At 51.7% G+C, this 19,320-nt stretch overlaps 1 protein-coding gene across 1 annotated transcript in view; it reads left to right on the top strand.

The window, feature by feature from the left end:
- The window catches only part of LOC140389353 (NACHT, LRR and PYD domains-containing protein 3-like), a 58,020-nt gene that overhangs the window by 30,091 nt on the left and 8,609 nt on the right, over positions 1–19,320 (top strand). Inside the window, exon 9 of the mRNA XM_072473519.1 lies at positions 15,128–15,298. Within this exon, the coding sequence (XP_072329620.1) occupies positions 15,128–15,298 (171 nt within the window). The remainder of the gene's footprint in view (positions 1–15,127; positions 15,299–19,320) is intronic.

Below are 19,320 nucleotides of genomic sequence, written 5' to 3' on the forward strand. Positions count from 1 at the left end.
GTTGAACCTGGACAAGAGTGAGTACTTTGTGGTGTCACGGCCGGGGGTGGGGGCAGAGGTGGGGGGGCTGCCATTCCGTAGAGCAGGGACTCATTTTAGGTATCTGGGGGTGCAGGTTGCCCGGGAGTGGGGGAGGCTTCGCAGGTACAACATCACTAGTTTGGTGGGGAGAGTGAAAGCCGTTTTGGCAAGGTGGGATGGCCTTCCTCTGTAACTGGCAGGTCGGGTACAGGCGGTTAAAATGAATGTGTTGCCGCGATTCCTGTTTATTTTTCAATGCCTACCGATTTTCCTGCCAAAGTCTTTTTTCAGGGAGATTGAGGGAAGGATTACCTCATTCATATGGGGAGGGAAGGTGGCCAGAGTGAGAAAGGTGCTGCTACAGAGGGGAAGGCAGGCAGGGGGTTTGGGTCTCCCGAACCTGTTGTACTACTACTGGGCGGTGAATGTGGAGAAGGTGCGGAGCTGGGTCAGAGGGGTGGATTCTCAGTGGGTCAGAATGGAGGAGAGTTTGTGCAGGGGGTCGGGGCTGAAGGCACTTGCAACAGCCTGCTCCCGATAGCTCCGGGGAAATATTCAGGGAGTCCGGTAATAATAGCTTCATTGAAAATCTGGAGGCAGTTTCGCCAACACTTCGAGTTGGGTTTAGGGTCAAGGGAAATGCCGATTCGGGGGAACCACAGATTTGAGCCAGGGAGGTGGGATGGAAGTTTTCGGAAATGGGAAGAGAAGGGGATTAAGACGCTAAAAGATTTGTTTCTTCGGGGTCGGTTTGCAGGATTGAGGGAGCTGGAAGCGAAGTATGGGCTAGAGCAGGGAGAAGTGTTTAGGTACATGCAGGTTCGGGATTTTGCCAGGAAGGAGATACAGAGCTTCTCAGAGGAACCGGCCTCCACATTGCTGGAGGAGGTGTTGACGACAAGGGGACTGGAGAAGGGGGCAGTGTCAGTGGTGTACGGAGCTATTTTGGTAGAGGATAAGGCACCACTGGAAGGGATCAAAGCAAAGTGGGAGGAAGAGCTGGGAGAGGTTATAGAGGAGGGGGTCTGGTGTGAGGTGCTCCGGAGAGTGAATGCCTCCACCTCATGTGCGAGGTTGGGGCTGATACAGCTGAAGGTGGTATATAGAGCGCACCTCACGAGGGCGAGGATGAGCCGATATTTTGAAGGAGTAGAGGATGTGTGTGAGCGTTGCGGGGGGCGCCCGCGAATCACGTTCATATGTTTTGGTCCTGTCCAAAGCTAGGGGAGTACTGGAAGGAGGTGTTTAGGGTAATTTCCAAGGTGGTGCGTGTGAAACTGGACCCGGGTCCCCAGGAGGCCTTATGTCGGGGTGTCGGACCAGCCAGGGTTGGAAACGGGAGCGGAGGCAGATATCATAGCCTTCGCTTCGTTGATCGCCCGAAGGCGGATCCTGCTGGGATGGAGAGCAGCCTCTCCACCCAGTGCCCTGGCGTGGCGGGGGGACCTGTTGGAACACTTGACCCTTGAGAAGGTTAAGTTTGAACTGAGGGGAAGCTCGGAGGGGTTCTACAAGTCATGGGCACTATTTATTATGCACTTTCAAGAACTGGGTAACATCGAACATTAGTTGGGGGGTTGGGTGGGGGGGTGGGGGGAGGGGGGCTGTGTAGATTAAGGGTGACTACGGGTAATCCCTGATTCCTTTTTGTCATTTGTTTATGTAAACATGCGGGTTGAGGTTTGGGGGTTGGTGGGCGGATGGGATTGTTGTTATTATGGAGATTGACATATCTTGCTGATTATTGTTTATTGTTGATGGGTGTAAATGTGGGAGAAAATGTGAAAAAGGAGAATAAAATAATTAAAAAAAATATATATATATAGGAACACAGTGGTTTACCACACACAAATATGGCAAGATCTACCGGCCACATTACAACCTATTCCGGGATCTACCCGGCTCACCACGCCGCACGAGGCCTAACGCGTTCTTGCAAGACGTCACAATATGAATACCGCCCATTGTGGGTGGAATCACTTTATGACAAATCTGCATCTCAGAATGAGACAGGTAAGCTCACTCTAATATGCAATCCCGAGATCTAAGCAAGGCATGGGATCTAACCCCTTTGCACATCTCTATAGGGCACCCAGGTCAAAGGCTGTAGAGTTGGCAAACCTTCCATCAACCACAGCCATCCACCACAACACTAATTCCTGACAGTCAAACTTCCCTGACAAGTAGATTTAAACTTCCATGCAGCTTAGCCATTTTGTGTTGTAAATTGGTGCCAGCATGAATATTCAGTCAGAGGCCCCAAAGTGAGTGCTCATTAATGACATACTAATGTATTAAAATGAGGTTCTTGGGCTCCGCGGCATGTTTCACATTACTCCAATTGTATAGAATCATAGAATTTACAGTGCAGAAAGAGGCCATTCGGACCATCGAGTCTGCACCGGCCCTTGGAAAGGGCACCCTACTTAATCCCACACCCTACCCCGTAACCCCGTCACCCCACCTAACCTTTTTGACACTAAGGGGCAATTTGGCATGGCCAATCCACCTAACCTGCACATCTTTGGATTGTGGGACGAAACCAGAGGAAACTCACGCAGACGTGGGGAGAAAGTGCAAACTCCACGCAGTCAGCCGAGGCCGGATATGAGCCTGGGTCCCTGGAGCTGTGAAGCAGCAGTGCTAACCACTGTGCCACTGTTACAAGAGGAGTTGAAATTATGAAACCGGGATCTCGCTGGAGAGATTTGCATTTTATAATTCTCTCCGGATTTGGAACCCACATCATCGATCCCGCGCATGGCTAGTGTGGGCTCCAAATCGCCCCAGCATATCATAGAATCCCTACAGTGCAGAATGGCCAGTTGCCATCACGTCTGCACCAAACCGCCGAAAGAACACCCTACCTTTTTAAAAATAAATTTAGAGTACCCAATTTCTTTTTCTCCAATTAAGGGCCAATTTAGCGTGGTATCTAGTCTCTCCAGCGCGAAGTTTAGTGCTTGTACCGTTTGTTTTTAGTACAACTGTGTTGTGAACTGTTTTAATAATCAGAGTATCCCACCCCCCTCCCCTTACGTTGGTACTGGAGGGTACCCTGTTTCTCCAACACAAAATTAGTATCTGTACCATTTCATGGTCCTGTGTGACTATGAGTTGCCCAAGTTACCCACGATACACCCACTGCATTAACAACTGTTTGGCCTACTAGTTATTCTCCACACATGCATTGCACAATGAGGCACGATCAATTTGGCTGGAGACGAAGTTGAATTCAAACTGAAGCTTTATTAGTCTCTGAAGTGTGGCCTCCTACAGCAGCTGACGAAATGGCTGCGAGCTGAAGGCCACGCATATTTATAACCCGGCTCCTGGGCGGAGCTAGCATGCAGGGGCCCAGGTGAACCTGTAGTGCAGGTTCCACCGTACAACCCTTAAAATAGGAACACAGTGGTTTACCACATTCACCCCCTGTTAAAATTGAGTCCGGCGGGGGTGGTGGTTAACTATATACAATTCGCAATCTTTAATATTTACAGAACAGTGAAAAAAATGTCTCTGGTCATCCGATGGGCAGGTCAGAGGTTCAGCCGGTCCGGCGCCTTGATCGTCCTCTGGGATTGATGAAGTGGAGCTGGCGATGTTGGTGCTGTCGTGGTCGAAGTTGACTCCGGGAGCGTGCCTCTTCATCTTCATCCTCTTCATCAACGGGGGTGGGCAGGGGGAGGACGGACAGTCCTAGGGGGGGGTGATGGGAGCAACAGGGGGAGGGTGGCGCCGGGGGCGACGGGGGTGCTGTGGGGGCGGACCCTGCTGGTGCCAGATCCCTGAGGGAGCTGGTATCCTGGCGGCCGTCAGGGAATGCCACGTAGGCGTACTGTAGGTTTGCGTGGAGCAGGTGCTCCCTTTCCACCAACGGGTCCACCTTGCGGAGCCGCCCATTTTTACGGGGAAGCACGGTTCCCGGAGCTGTGAGCCAAGTTGGGAGTGATACCCCGGATGTGGACTTCCTGGGGAAGGCAAAGAGACGTTCATGCGGTGTACTGTTAGTAGCAGTGCAAAGTAATGAGCGAATGGAATGTAGTGCATCGGGGAGGACCTCTTGCCAGCGGGAGGCCGGATGATTTCTGGACCGTAGGGCCAGCTGGGCGGCCCTCCATACCGTCCCATTCTCCCTTTCTACCTGTCCGTTTCCCCGGGGGTTGTAGCTCGTCGTTCTGCTGGAGGCGATACCCCTGCTGAGCAGGAACTGACGTAGCTCATCACTCATGAATGAGGATCCCCTGTCACTGTGGATGTAGGCGGGGAAGCCGAACAGAGTGAAGATAGAATTAAGGGCTTTAATGACGGCGGCAGACGTCATGTCGGGGCATGGGATGGCAAAGGGAAAACGGGGGTATTCATCGATCACACTGAGGAAATACGTGTGTTAGTCGGAGGAGGGGAGGGGGCCTTTGAAATCCACGCTGAGGCGTTCAAAGGAGCGGGAGGCCTTCACCACGTGCGCGCGGTCCGGCCGGTAGAAGTGCGGTTTGCACTCCGCACAGACCCGGCAGTCCCTGGTGATCGTCCTTACTTCCTCGGCGGAGTAGGGCAAATTTCGTACCTTAATGGAGTGGTACAACTGAGTGACCCCTGGGTGACAAAGGCTGTCGTGCAAGGTCCGGAGTCGGTCTACCTGTGCGCTGGCACATGTACCTCGGGATAGGGCGTCTGGGGGCTCGTTGAGTTTGCCAGGGCGATACTTAATCTCGTAGTTAGAGGTGGAGAGCTTGATTCTCCACCGCAAGATTTTGTCTTTTTGATCTTGCCCCGCTGTGTGTTGTTGAACATGACGGCTACCGACCGTTGGTCCGTGAGGAGAGTGAATCTCCTGCCGGCCAGGTAATGCCGTCATGAACCCCAGGTAGCGTTTGAGGGTCTTGGGGCAGGAGGGGAGGGGAAGCTCCATGAGGGTGCGCATGCGGTCGGGATCGGGCCCCAGAACTCCGTTCTGGACCACGTAGCCGAGGATGGCTAAGCGACTTGTACGGAACACACATTTCTTGTTATATGTGAGGTTGAGGAGAGTGGCGGTGCGGAGAAATTTAGCGAGGTTGGCGTCATGGTCCTGCTGATCATGGCCGCAGATGGTCACATTGTCTAGGTACGGAATCGTGGCCCGCAATCTGTACCGGTCGACCATTCGGTCCATCTCCCTTTGGAAGACCAAAACCCCATTGGTGACGCCGAAGGGGATCCTAAGCAAGTGATATAGCCGGCCGTCTGCCTCGAATGCGGTGTATGGCCGGTCCGATTTGCGGATGGGGAGCTGGTGGTAAGCGGATTTCAGGTCCACCGTTGAGAAGACCCGGTACTGTGCAATCTGGTTAACCATGTCAGATATGCGTGGGAGGGGGTACGCGTTGAGCTGCGTGTACCTGTTGATGGTCTGGCTGTAGTCCACGACCATTCGATTTTTCTCCCCAGACTTAACTACTACCTCTTGAGCTCTCCAGGGGCTGTTGCTGGCCTCGATGACTCCCTCCTGAAGCAACTGCTGGACCTCGGACCTAATGAAGGCCTTATCCTGGGTGCTGCACCATCTGCTCCTGGTGGTGACGGGTTTGCAATCTGGAGTTAGATTGGCAAAGAGGGAAGGAGAATCGACCTTTAGGGTCGCGAGGCCCCACACAGTGAGGGGTGATAAGGGTCCGCCGAATTTAAGGGTCAGACTCTGGAGGTTGCACTGAAAATCCAGGCCAAGGATAATTGCAGCGCAGAGGTTAGGGAGGATGTAAAGGTGAAAGTCGTGGAACTCTACGCCTTGGACTGTGAGCGTGACCGTGCAGTACCCCCGGATCGCTATGCGATGGGATCCGGAGGCCAGGGAGATACTTTGATTGGTAGGGTGTACCTTAAGGGAGCAGCGCCTTACCGTATTTGGATGTACAAAGCTCTCGGTGCTCCCGGAGTCCAGTAGGCAGGAGGTCACGTGGCCGTTGACTTTCACGCTGGTAGATGCGTTGGTCAGAGTGTGTGGTCTGGACTGGTCGATTACCATGGATGCGAGTCGCGCTTGATCGTCGGGTAGTGAGGCAGCCGCTGCGTCGGGGTCCTGAAACGCCGTTGGTCTCCGTGTGGACAAGATGGCGGCACCCGGAGGTCCTGGGGGGTCACAAAATGGGGGTGCCCATGGAACGCACATTGCGGGGGTGGAGCAAGATGGCGGCGCCCATGAAACGCACGTGTTGTGCGGGGGAGAAGATGGCGGCGCCCATTGCTCGCACATGGCCTGGGGAGGAGGGGAGGATAGCGGCGCCCATTGTCCGTGACCGGGGGGGGGGGGTGAGGGTGATCACTGCTGCTGAGCAGGCCTGGTGCGGGGGAGAAGATGGTGGCGCCCATTGCTCGCACATGGCCTGGGAGGAGGGGAGGATAGCGGCGCCCATGTCCGTGACCGGGGGGTGGGGGGCGACTGCTGCCGCTGCGTGGGCCTGGCACACCACTGCGTAGTGGCCCTTCTTCCCGCAGGCCTTACAAAGGGCAGCGCGGGCCGGACAGTGTTGGCGGGGGTGTCTTTGTTGTCCACGGAGATCACTGGCTGGCACGTAGCGCAGGCGTACTGGGTGGGTAGCACCCATGCTGGGGCGGCTGCCTGTGGGGCCCATGAAGCAGAGGAGGAGCCGCTGCCTGATAACATCGGACCCAATCCCAGTTACAAAAGCCTCCCACATAAGAGATCTGAGTGCTCCTTAGCTGTAACGTCCTGGCAGTCACAGTCCCGAACTAGTGGGATCAGGGCCCTCCAGACGTCCTCGATTGACTCACCAGGTAGTTGAGTATGCGTTGCGAGCGCATGTCTGGCGAAGAGCGTGTTCGTCTTCTGCTCATAACCTCTTTGAGTCGAGTCATAGCGTCAGCGTAATTGGGCGCATCCTGGATCAGCGGGAAGATTTTAGAGCTGAGTCTGGAGTACAATATTTGGATCTTCTGAGCCTCTGGAATAGGGGTTGGCGCCGCGTTGATATACGCTTCAAAACAAGCTAGCCAGTGCTGGAAGTCCTTTCTGCGTCGCTTGCGTGTGGATCCAGCTGCAGTCAATCTGGTTTAATCCGGAGGTCCATCTTCTGAATCAGATACTAAAAAATTGAGGCACAATCAATTTGGCTGGAGACGAAGTTGAATTCAAACTGAGGCTTTATTAGTCTCTGAAGTGTGGCCTCCTACAGCAGCTGACAAAATGGCTGCGAGCTGGAGGCCACGCATATTTATAACCCGGCTCCTGGGCGGAGCTAGCATGCAGGGGCCACAGGTGAACCTGTATTGCAGGTTCTACCGTACAACCCTTAATATAGGAACACAGTGGGGACTTCTGGTGGCGTGGGCGAGCAGGGCGGCCGGAGTAACAAGAGCTCCTGCTGCTGGCCACGATTCGCGGCGATTTTGGGGAAATCCCCGAGTCTTCACGCGCCCCCCGACTATCATCGGCCTTTGGGGCCGCCACGAGCAGCCAGCGGGGCCGGTTTAAAAACCGGCGAAGAACCCCGCGCGAGTGTCGGGCGGCAGGGGCTGAGGTGCTGGGCCCGGCGCGGCAGGTCAGAGCAGCGGGGGCGGAGCTACGAGGAGGCCGAGGCGGCAGGCCCGAGGCCAGGGCACCATGTAGGGAGGGTGCTCCACGTCGGATGCTCCCACTAGGAAGAAGAAAGAAGGTTGAAGCCTGGTCCCAGGTGAATGCAGAGGAGAAAGAAAGAAGATTTAAGGAAGTTTGTTAAAAGTTTTTTTTTCTTTTCCCCCCCCCTTTTTTTTTCAAAAAACAAGACTGTCAGATTGATGAAGGGCAGGAGGGTGAAGGGGGAGAGAGGAGAAAGGAAAGAAGATAAAAAACAATAAGCCGCTAAAGGATGCGAAGAGTAGCGTGGAAGAAAGGAGGAAGCGCGGGTTCGAATCCGAAGGAGAAGACGAGCAAAAGTGTTGACAGGATGGCGGAAGCCGAACTGCAAGGCAAGGCCGCACTACTTACGGTGAAGAAGATGACCGAGGTGATGGTGGTGGAGCTGGAAAAACATTTGGTGAGGCACATGGAGGTCTTGAGGAAAGAGATGGCGGTCGTGTTGAGGTCATTGTTGGAGGAGGCAATCGGCCCGATCAGGGTGGAGGTGGCAAAGGCATTGGCCGAGGTGAGAGAGCAGGGCGAGAAGATGAAGGAGGTGGAGGAGGCCGTGACACGACACAGCGACCAGGTCACCTCGATGGGGGACGAGTTGCGGATGGTGGTGGAGGTTAACAGAGGACTCCGAGCAAAGCTGGAAGACTTGGAAAACCGCTCAAGGCGGCACAATTTGAGAATTGTGGGCTTGCCCGAAGGGACAGAGGGCCCAAGGCCAACGCAATACTTCGCTAAGAAGTTGGCGGAGCTGATGGGGGAGGGTGAGAGCCCCACCCTGTACGAGCTAGACCGAGCTCATCGGTCATTAAGGCCGAAACCCAAAGTGAACGAGCCGCCAAGGGCAGTAATTATCTGCTTCCATAGGTTTTGCATTGAGGTGAAAGTATTAAGCTGGGCGAAGCAGGAGCGTGAGGTGCTGTGGGATGGTACTGCGGTTCGGATCTACCAGGACTTGATGGTGGAGTTGGCAAAAAGACGAGCGTCGTTTGGACGAGTGAAGGCGGCTTTGTACAAGAAGGGGGTGCGATTTGGTGTGGTGTACCCGGCGAAGTTGAGAGTAACATATAAAGCCAAAGACTTTTATTTTGAGACAGCGTAGGCGGCTGAGGCGTTCGTGAGGGCAGAAGGCTTGGGACAGACGTGAAGAGCGGAACTGGAAGAGAGACTGTGGACTGTGTTTGAGCGGCTGGAAAATGTACAAATGTTACAACTTTCTTTTTACTGATTTGTATTGAAATTTACTTCTCTTTGCATTGTTACAGAGTTCAAGTTAATGGCGTTCTGTGTTGCGACGGTTAAATGTTATGTTAGTGAATTGTAGGGGTTGGATTGGTGGGTTTGTTTTGGTGTTTCTTTCTCTGGGACTGGGCGGAAGGGGGCGAGAGGTCTTGGCGGGGGGGAGCCACCCGCGCTAGCTAACTAGAGTCAGTTAGTGAACGGGGGTGAGGTGAGAGGAGGACTGCGGACGTTGGAGCCTGGATAGCAGGCTTCAATGGGCCTATGAGGCGAGCAAGAGGGGGTGGAGGGATGGAGGTTGGGGGATGTTTTTGTAGGGGGGGTTCTTGGGAGGGGGGAAGGGGTTCGATGTTAACAATGGACAGGGGCGGGTCAGGCTTATGGGGCAGGGCCCGGTGGTATGGTGATGGTGGATAAGAAAGGTGGGTGGGTGAGAGACCCCCAGTTAGGATAGTCAAGTGGAACGTGAGAGGGCTAGGAGGTCCGGTCAAGAGGTCAAGGGTGCTTGCACATCTTAAAAGTTTGAAAGCCGATGTAGCAATGCTGCAGGAGACTCACTTGAGGGTGAAGGACCAGGTGAGACTTAAAAAGTGCTGGGTTAGCCAAGTGTTTCACTCCGGATTTGGTGGAAGGGCTCGAGGGGTAGCGGTGTTGGTCAGCAAAAGGGTACGCTTCCAGATGGAGAAGGTGGTGGCAGATCAGGGGGGTAGATATGTGATTGTGACAGGGGCACTGGAGGGGAGATTAATGGCGCTGTTAAGTGTATACGGTCCCAACTGGGACGATGTGGGATTCGCGAGGAAGGTGTTTGGGGCTATTCCCGACTTGGACTCGCATGAGCTGATTGTAGGGGGGGACTGGAACTTGGTGCAGGTTGGACAGATCATGGCCGCGCTCGCTGGCCCCATCAGATGGGGGCAAAGGCGTGGCTGGGCTCATGGTGGAAATGGGAGGGGTGGACCCTTGGAGGTTTCGGCACCCGAGGGAACGGGAGTACTCGTTTTTCTCAGCGGTCCATAAGGTGTACTCGCGGATCGACTTTTTTGTGGTGGGGAAGGCTTTGCTGGCTGGAGTCAAGGGGTCGGAATACTCTGCAATTGCAGTGTCAGATCATTGGGTGGATATGGTGCTGGAGAAGGGAGCAGCGCAGAGACCGGGGTGGAAACTGGATGTGGGGCTTTTGGGGAACCAAGTGTTCTGTGAGAAAATTGAAAAGGTAATTAAGGAATATGTAGGTTTCAATTGTACGGGTGAGGTGTCGAAGGCAGTCATCTGGGAGGCTCTAAAGGCAGTGGTGAGAGGTGAGGTAATTTTGTTTAAGGCCAGGGTAGATAAAGAGGAGAGGTTGGAGTGGCAGAGGGTAATAGATGAGATGTTGGAGGTAGATAGGAGGTATGCAGAGGATGGGGACCCGGCGAAGCTGGAAAAAAGAAAGGAACTACAGGCGAGCTTCGACCGACTGTCCACCGGGAAGGCAGTGCGCCAACTGAGACGAGCAAGGGGTGCAGTTTATGAACATGGAGATAAGGCGGGGCGGGGTATGTTACCAGGTCAGCTCCGGAGGGAGGCAGCGGCAAGGGAAATTCTTCAGGTGAAGTATAGGACAGGGAAGTTGGTGGTGGCCCCAGTGCTGATTAACAAGGTTTTTGAGGAGTTTTATGAGAGGTTGTACAAGTCAGGGCCACTCGGGGGAGACCGTGAGATGCAGGAATTTCTAGATGGGTTGGAGTACCCGAGGCTAGGGGGTGGGGGGGACAGGGCTACATTAGAAGGAGCAATAGTGGAGCAGGAGATAAAGGATGCGATTGGGAGGATGCAGTCGGGAAAGGTGGCAGGGCCGAATGGGTTTCCGGTGGAATATTATAAAAAATTTAAGGATAGGTTGGCACCCCTGATGGTGGGGATGTTTGAGGAGGTGATAGGGAAGAGGGTGTTGCCGCAAACCTTGGGGCAGGCATCAATTTCCCTGTTACTAAAAAAGATAAGGATCCGACGGAATGTGGGTCGTATCGGCCTATATCACTTCTGAATGTGGACGTAAAAGTGTTGGCGAAGGTACTGGCGGGTAGGCTGGAGGAGTCCCTCCCGAAGGTGATAGGGGAGGATCAGACGGGGTTTGTGAAAGGGAGGCAGCTGTTTTCGAACATTAGGAGGGTTTTGAACGTTGTTATGGCACCGGCGGAAAGAAAGGAAACAAAGGTAGTTGTGGCATTGGACGCCGAGAAGGCGTTTGATCGGGTAGAATGGGGGTACCTGATGGCAGTGCTGGAGCGGTTTGGGATTGGACCAAGGTTTGTGAACTGGGTAAAGCTATATAAGGAACTGAAGGCGAGTGTCCGCACAAATAATATCAGTTCGAGATACTTTTCTCTCCACCCTGGGACGAGACAGGGATGTCCTATGTCCCCCCTGCTGTTTGCACTTGCGATTGAGCAGTTGGCCGTCGCATTGAGAGGTTCGGGAGCATGGAAAGGAATAGTGCGGGGGGGGGGGGGGGGGGGATAGAGCATAGGGTGTCCTTATATGCCGACGACTTGCTGCTGTATGTGTCGGAGCCAAGTGCGTCGATAGGAGGAATATTGGAGCTACTGCGAGTATTTGGGTCTTTCTCGGGGTACGAGTTGAACCTGGACAAGAGTGAGTACTTTGTGGTGTCTCGGCCGGGGGTGGGGGCAGAGGTGGGGGGGCTGCCATTCCGTAGAGCAGGGACTCATTTTAGGTATCTGGGGGTGCAGGTTGCCCGGGAGTGGGGGAGGCTTCGCAGGTACAACATCACTAGTTTGGTGGGGAGAGTGAAAGCCGATCTGGTAAGGTGGGATGGCCTTCCTCTGTCACTGGCGGGTCGGGTACAGGCGGTTAAAATGAATGTGTTGCCGCGATTCCTGTTTATTTTTCAATGCCTACCGATTTTCCTGCCAAAGTCTTTTTTCAGGGAGATTGAGGGAAGGATTACCTCATTCATATGGGGAGGGAAGGTGGCCAGAGTGAGAAAGGTGCTGCTACAGAGGGGAAGGCAGGCAGGGGGTTTGGGTCTCCCGAACCTGTTGTACTACTACTGGGCGGTGAATGTGGAGAAGGTGCGGAGCTGGGTCAGAGGGGTGGATTCTCAGTGGGTCAGAATGGAGGAGAGTTTGTGCAGGGGGTCGGGGCTGAAGGCACTTGCAACAGCCTGCTCCCGATAGCTCCGGGGAAATATTCAGGGAGTCCGGTAATAATAGCTTCATTGAAAATCTGGAGGCAGTTTCGCCAACACTTCGAGTTGGGTTTAGGGTCAAGGGAAATGCCGATTCGGGGGAACCACAGATTTGAGCCAGGGAGGTGGGATGGAAGTTTTCGGAAATGGGAAGAGAAGGGGATTAAGACGCTAAAAGATTTGTTTCTTCGGGGTCGGTTTGCAGGATTGAGGGAGCTGGAAGCGAAGTATGGGCTAGAGCAGGGAGAAGTGTTTAGGTACATGCAGGTTCGGGATTTTGCCAGGAAGGAGATACAGAGCTTCTCAGAGGAACCGGCCTCCACATTGCTGGAGGAGGTGTTGACGACAAGGGGACTGGAGAAGGGGGCAGTGTCAGTGGTGTACGGAGCTATTTTGGTAGAGGATAAGGCACCACTGGAAGGGATCAAAGCAAAGTGGGAGGAAGAGCTGGGAGAGGTTATAGAGGAGGGGGTCTGGTGTGAGGTGCTCCGGAGAGTGAATGCCTCCACCTCATGTGCGAGGTTGGGGCTGATACAGCTGAAGGTGGTATATAGAGCGCACCTCACGAGGGCGAGGATGAGCCGATATTTTGAAGGAGTAGAGGATGTGTGTGAGCGTTGCGGGGGGCGCCCGCGAATCACGTTCATATGTTTTGGTCCTGTCCAAAGCTAGGGGAGTACTGGAAGGAGGTGTTTAGGGTAATTTCCAAGGTGGTGCGTGTGAAACTGGACCCGGGTCCCCAGGAGGCCTTATTCGGGGTGTCGGACCAGCCAGGGTTGGAAACGGGAGCGGAGGCAGATATCATAGCCTTCGCCTCGTTGATCGCCCGAAGACGGATCCTGCTGGGATGGAGAGCAGCCTCTCCACCCAGTGCCCTGGCGTGGCGGGGGGGACCTGTTGGAACACTTGACCCTTGAGAAGGTTAAGTTTGAACTGAGGGGAAGCTCGGAGGGGTTCTACAAGTCATGGGCACTATTTATTATGCACTTTCAAGAACTGGGTAACATCGAACATTAGTTGGGGGGTTGGGTGGGGGGGTGGGGGGAGGGGGGCTGTGTAGATTAAGGGTGACTACGGGTAATCCCTGATTCCTTTTTGTCATTTGTTTATGTAAACATGCGGGTTGAGGTTTGGGGGTTGGTGGGCGGATGGGATTGTTGTTATTATGGAGATTGACATATCTTGCTGATTATTGTTTATTGTTGATGGGTGTAAATGTGGGAGAAAATGTGAAAAAGGAGAATAAAATAATTTAAAAAAATATATATATATAGGAACACAGTGGTTTACCACACACAAATATGGCAAGATCTACCGGCCACATTACAACCTATTCCGGGATCTACCCGGCTCACCACGCCGCACGAGGCCTAACGCGTTCTTGCAAGACGTCACAATATGAATACCGCCCATTGTGGGTGGAATCACTTTATGACAAATCTGCATCTCAGAATGAGACAGGTAAGCTCACTCTAATATGCAATCCCGAGATCTAAGCAAGGCATGGGATCTAACCCCTTTGCACATCTCTATAGGGCACCCAGGTCAAAGGCTGTAGAGTTGGCAAACCTTCCATCAACCACAGCCATCCACCACAACACTAATTCCTGACAGTCAAACTTCCCTGACAAGTAGATTTAAACTTCCATGCAGCTTAGCCATTTTGTGTTGTAAATTGGTGCCAGCATGAATATTCAGTCAGAGGCCCCAAAGTGAGTGCTCATTAATGACATACTAATGTATTAAAATGAGGTTCTTGGGCTCCGCGGCATGTTTCACATTACTCCAATTGTATAGAATCATAGAATTTACAGTGCAGAAAGAGGCCATTCGGACCATCGAGTCTGCACCGGCCCTTGGAAAGGGCACCCTACTTAATCCCACACCCTACCCCGTAACCCCGTCACCCCACCTAACCTTTTTGACACTAAGGGGCAATTTGGCATGGCCAATCCACCTAACCTGCACTTCTTTGGATTGTGGGACGAAACCAGAGGAAACTCACGCAGACGTGGGGAGAAAGTGCAAACTCCACGCAGTCAGCCGAGGCCGGATATGAGCCTGGGTCCCTGGAGCTGTGAAGCAGCAGTGCTAACCACTGTGCCACTGTTACAAGAGGAGTTGAAATTATGAAACCGGGATCTCGCTGGAGAGATTTGCATTTTATAATTCTCTCCGGATTTGGAACCCACATCGTCGATCCCGCGCATGGCTAGTGTGGGCTCCAAATCGCCCCAGCATATCATAGAATCCCTACAGTGCAGAATGGCCAGTTGCCATCACGTCTGCACCAAACCGCCGAAAGAACACCCTACCTTTTTAAAAATAAATTTAGAGTACCCAATTTCTTTTTCTCCAATTAAGGGCCAATTTAGCGTGGTATCTAGTCTCTCCAGCGCGAAGTTTAGTGCTTGTACCGTTTGTTTTTAGTACAACTGTGTTGTGAACTGTTTTAATAATCAGAGTATCCTACCCCCCTCCCCTTACGTTGGTACTGGAGGGTACCCTGTTTCTCCAACACAAAATTAGTATCTGTACCATTTGACCTTGTATATATTTTTTTTACCGTTTAATCCACCTACCCTGCACATCTTTGGGTTGTAGGGGTGAAACCCACGCAGACATGTGGAGAATGTGCAAACTCCACATGGACAGTGACCCAGGGCCGGGATCGATCCTGGGTCCTCAGCACCATGAGCCAGCAGTGCTAACCACTGCACCACCATGCCACCCGAAGAGCACCCGACCTAGGCCCAAATCCTAATTTATCCCTGTGACCCCACCCAACCTTTGGACACCTAGGGACAATTTAGCATGGCCATTGCACTTCAACTGCACATCCATGGACTGTGGGAGGAAACTGGAGCACCCATAGGAAACCCACGCAAACACTAGGTCAATGTGCAACTTCTTGTAATGTTTCTGTGTTGTGTTTCTTCTTTGAATTTATAAAACAGCCTGTTACCAAACTGCTGTACTGATCTCTGTCCTTGGATGCTGTCCCTCTTCTCTCTCCCTGACCTTTGTCCTTGAATTGTATCGCTCATCTCTGCTCTTGACCTCTGTAGATTACACCGGACTGGCTTAACAGAAGGCTGCTGTGAGGATCTCACCTCCGCCCTCAGAACAAGCCAGAGCCTAACTGCCTTAGAGCTGGGCTACAATAACCTGGCAGATGTGGGAGTACAGCGACTGTCTGCAGCACTGAAAGATCCCAATTGTAAATTACGAACTCTGGGGTAGGTGCATTTTCTTCAAAGTGATTTACTTAAAAGATTCATCAGATGGGATGAAACAATCTGTTGTCAGATTTCTGGACACAATTACGGCCCAGTGAAAAGTTAAGTATTTTTTACCTTTTTTGTGTTAATTTGAGGTATTTTCTTGTTGAACTAATTAGGTGACTGTGAATGGATTTTCTTAAATTGAGTAGAATTCACGATAGTCTAGATGTTATTCACACCTCAGTGCTGGCGGGTACATGCTTTGTTCTGGAAGCTCATATATGCCTGCCTCTATTGTTCATGTGATTCACCTCACAGGCAAATCACAATTTTTGCTACCAATCTGTAAATCAAGCCAAATATCCTGGGTGATTGACATCCTGGGATAATGGGTTTGATTGACCACAATGAAATAATGAATCATAGAATCCTTACAGTGCAGAAGGAGGCCTTTCAGCCCATCAAATCTGCACCAACTCTTATAATATAATCTTTATTATTGTCACAAGTAGGCTTACATTAACACTGCAATGATGTTACTGTGAAAATCCCCGCGTCGCCACACAGCAGCGCCTGTTCGGGTACACAGAGGGAGAATTCAGAATGTCCTATTCACCTTACAAGCACGTCTTTCAGGAATAGTGGGAGGAAACCGGAGTACCCGGAGGAAACACACAAAGACATGGGGTGAACGTGCAGACTCCGCACAGACAGTGACCCAAGCGGGAATGGAACCTGGGACCCTGGTGCTGTGAAGCAACAGAGCTAACCATTGCGCTACCGTGCCACTTTGAAATAGTACCCTACCTAGACCCACTCCCCTGCCCTATCCCTGCAACCCCATTACCCCACCGAACCTTTGGACACTAAGGGGCAATTTATCATGGCCAATCTTAACTTGCATATCTTTGGACTGTGGGAGGAAACCGGAGGACCTGAAGGTTTTGACACAGGCTTGGAGGGCCGAAAGGCCTGTTTCCGTGCTGTACTTTTCTTTGATGTGGAGATGCCGGCTTTGGACTGGGGTGAGCACAGTAAAAGTCTTACACACCAGGTTAAAATCCAACAGGTTTGTTTCGAATCACTAGCTTTCAGAGCACAGCTCATTCACCTGAGGAAGGAGCTGTGCTCCAAAAGCTAGTGATTCGAAACAAATCTGTTGAACTTTAACCTGATGTTTTTCTTTATTCTTTATTCTTTATTCTTTGTTCTTTGAAAACCATGCAGACACGGGGAGTATATGCAAACTCCATAAGGTCAAAATCGCAGAGGACCCAGAACTGATCCCTGCGGTACGCCACTGGTAACTGGGATCCAGGCTGAATATTTGCCATCCACCAGCACTCTCTGACTTCTATCGGTTAGCCAGTTCGCTATCCAACTGGCCAAATTTCCCACTATCTCATGCCTCCTTACTTTCTGCATAAGCCTACCGTGGGGAACCTTATCAAATGCCTTACTAAAATCCATGTACACTACATCCACTGCTTTACCTTCATCCACATACTTGGTCACCTCCTCAAAGAGTTCAATAAGACTTGTAAGGCAAGACCTACCCCTCACAAATCCGTGCTGACTATTCCTAATCAAGCAGTGTCTTTCCAGATGCTCAGAAATCCTATCCTTCAGTACCCTTTCCATTACTTTGCCCACCACCGAAGTAAGACTAACTGGCCTGTAATTCCCAGGGTTATCCCTAGTCCCTTTTTTGAACAGGGGCACGACATTCGCCACTCTCCAATCCCCTGGTACCACCCCTGTTGACAGTGAGGACGAAATGATCATTGCCAACGGCTCTACAATTTCATCTCTTGCTTCCCATAGAATCCTTGGATATATCCCGTCAGGCCCGGGGGATTTGTCTATCCTCAAGTTTTTCAAAATGCCCAACACATCTTCCTTCCTAACAAGTATTTCCTCGAGCTTACCAGTCTGTTTCACACTGTCCTCTCCAACAATATGACCCCTCTCATTTGTAAATACAGAAGAAAAGTACTCGTTCAAGACCTCTCCTATCTCTTGAGACTCAATACACAATCTCCCGCTACTGTCCTTGATCGGACCTACCCTCGCTCTAGTCATTCTCATATTTCTCACATATGTGTAAAAGGCCTTGGGGTTTTCCTTGATCCTACCCGCCAAAGATTGTTCATGCCCTCTCTTAGCTCTCCTAATCCCTTTCTTCAGTTCCCTCCTGGCTATCTTGTATCCCTCCAGCGCCCTGTCTGAACCTTGTTTCCTCAGCCTTACATAAGTCTCCTTTTTCCTCTTAACAAGACATTCAACCTCTCTTGTCAACCATGGTTCCCTCACTCGACCAACTCTTCCCTGCCTGACAGGGACATACATATCAAGGACACGTAGTACCTGTTCCTTAAACAAGTTCCACATTTCACTTGTGTCCTTCCCTGACAGCCTATGTTCCCAACTTATGCACTTCAATTCTTGTCTGACAACATCGTATTTACCCTTCCCCCAATTGTAAACCTTGCCCTGTTGCACGCACCTATCCCTCTCCATTACTAAAGTAAAAGTCACAGAATTGTGGTCACTATCTCCAAAATGCTTCCCCACTAACAAATCTATCACTTGCCCTGGTTCATTACCAAGTACCAAATCCAATATTGCCCCTCCTCTGGTCGGACAATCTACATACTGTGTTAGAAAAGCTTCCTGGTCACACTGCACAAACACCACCCCATCCAAACTATTTGATCTAAAGACTTTCCACTCAATGTTTGGGATGTTAAAGTCACCCATGACTACTACGCTGTGACTTCTGCATCTTTCCAAAATCTGTTTCCCAATCTGTTCCTCCACATCTCTGCTACTATTGGGGGGGCCCATCGAAAACTCCTAACAAGGTGACTGCTCCTTTCCTATTTCTGATTTCAACCCATACTACCTCAGTAGGCAGATACTCCTCGAACTGCCTTTCTGCAGCTGTTATACTATCTCTAATTAGCAATGCCACCCCCCACCTCTTTTACCACCCTCCCTAATCTTATTGAAACATCTATAACCAGGGACCTCCAACAACCATTTCTGCCCCTCTTCTATCCAAGTTTCCGTGATGGCCACCACATCGTAGTCCCAAGTACCGATCCATGCCTTACGTTCACCCACCTTATTCCTGATGCTTCTTGCGTTGAAGTATACACACTTCAACCCATCTCCGTGCCTGCAAGTACTCTCCTTTGTCAGTGTTCCCTTCCCCACTGCCTCACTACACGCTTTGGTGTCCTGAATATCGGCTAGCTTAGTTGCTGGACTACAAATCCGGTTCCCATTCCCCTGCCAAATTAGTTTAAACCCTCCCGAAGAGTACTAGAAAACCTCCCTCCCAGGATATTGGTGCCCCTCTGGTTCAGATGCAACCCGTCCTGCTTGTACAGGTCCCACCTTCCCCAGAATGCGCTCCAATTATCCAAATATCTGAAGCCCTCCCTCCTACACCATTTCTGCAGCCACGTGTTCAGCTGCACTCTCTCCCTATTCCTAGCCTCGCTATCAAGTGGCACCGGCAACAACCCAGAGATGACAACTCTGTCTGTCTAACTCCCTAAACTTGTTTATTACCTCCACACCCCTTTTCCTACCTACGTCGTTGGTACCAATGTGCACCACGACTTCTGGCTGCTCCCCCTCCCCCTTAAGGATCCTGAAGATATGATCCGAGACATCCGTGGCCCTGGCACCCGGGAGGCAACATACCTTCCGGGAGTCTCGCTCGCGACCACAGAATCTCCTATCTATTCCCCTAACCATTGAATTTCCTACTACTATTGCTTTTCTATTCTCCCCCCTTCCCTTCTGAGCCCCAGAGCCAGACTCAGTGCCAGAGACCTCGCTGCTAGGGCCTTCCCCCGGTAGGTCATCCCCCCCAATATCATCCAAAATGGTATACTTGTTTTGAATGGGAACGGCCACGAGGGATCCCTGCACTGTCTGCCTGTTTGTTTTCTTTCCCCTGACTGTAACCCAACTACTCTTGTCCTGTACCTTGGGTGTGGTTACCTCCCTGTAACTCTTCTCTA

This window comes from Scyliorhinus torazame, chromosome 14 (genome assembly GCF_047496885.1).
Source record: "Scyliorhinus torazame isolate Kashiwa2021f chromosome 14, sScyTor2.1, whole genome shotgun sequence".
NCBI lineage: Eukaryota > Metazoa > Chordata > Chondrichthyes > Carcharhiniformes > Scyliorhinidae > Scyliorhinus > Scyliorhinus torazame.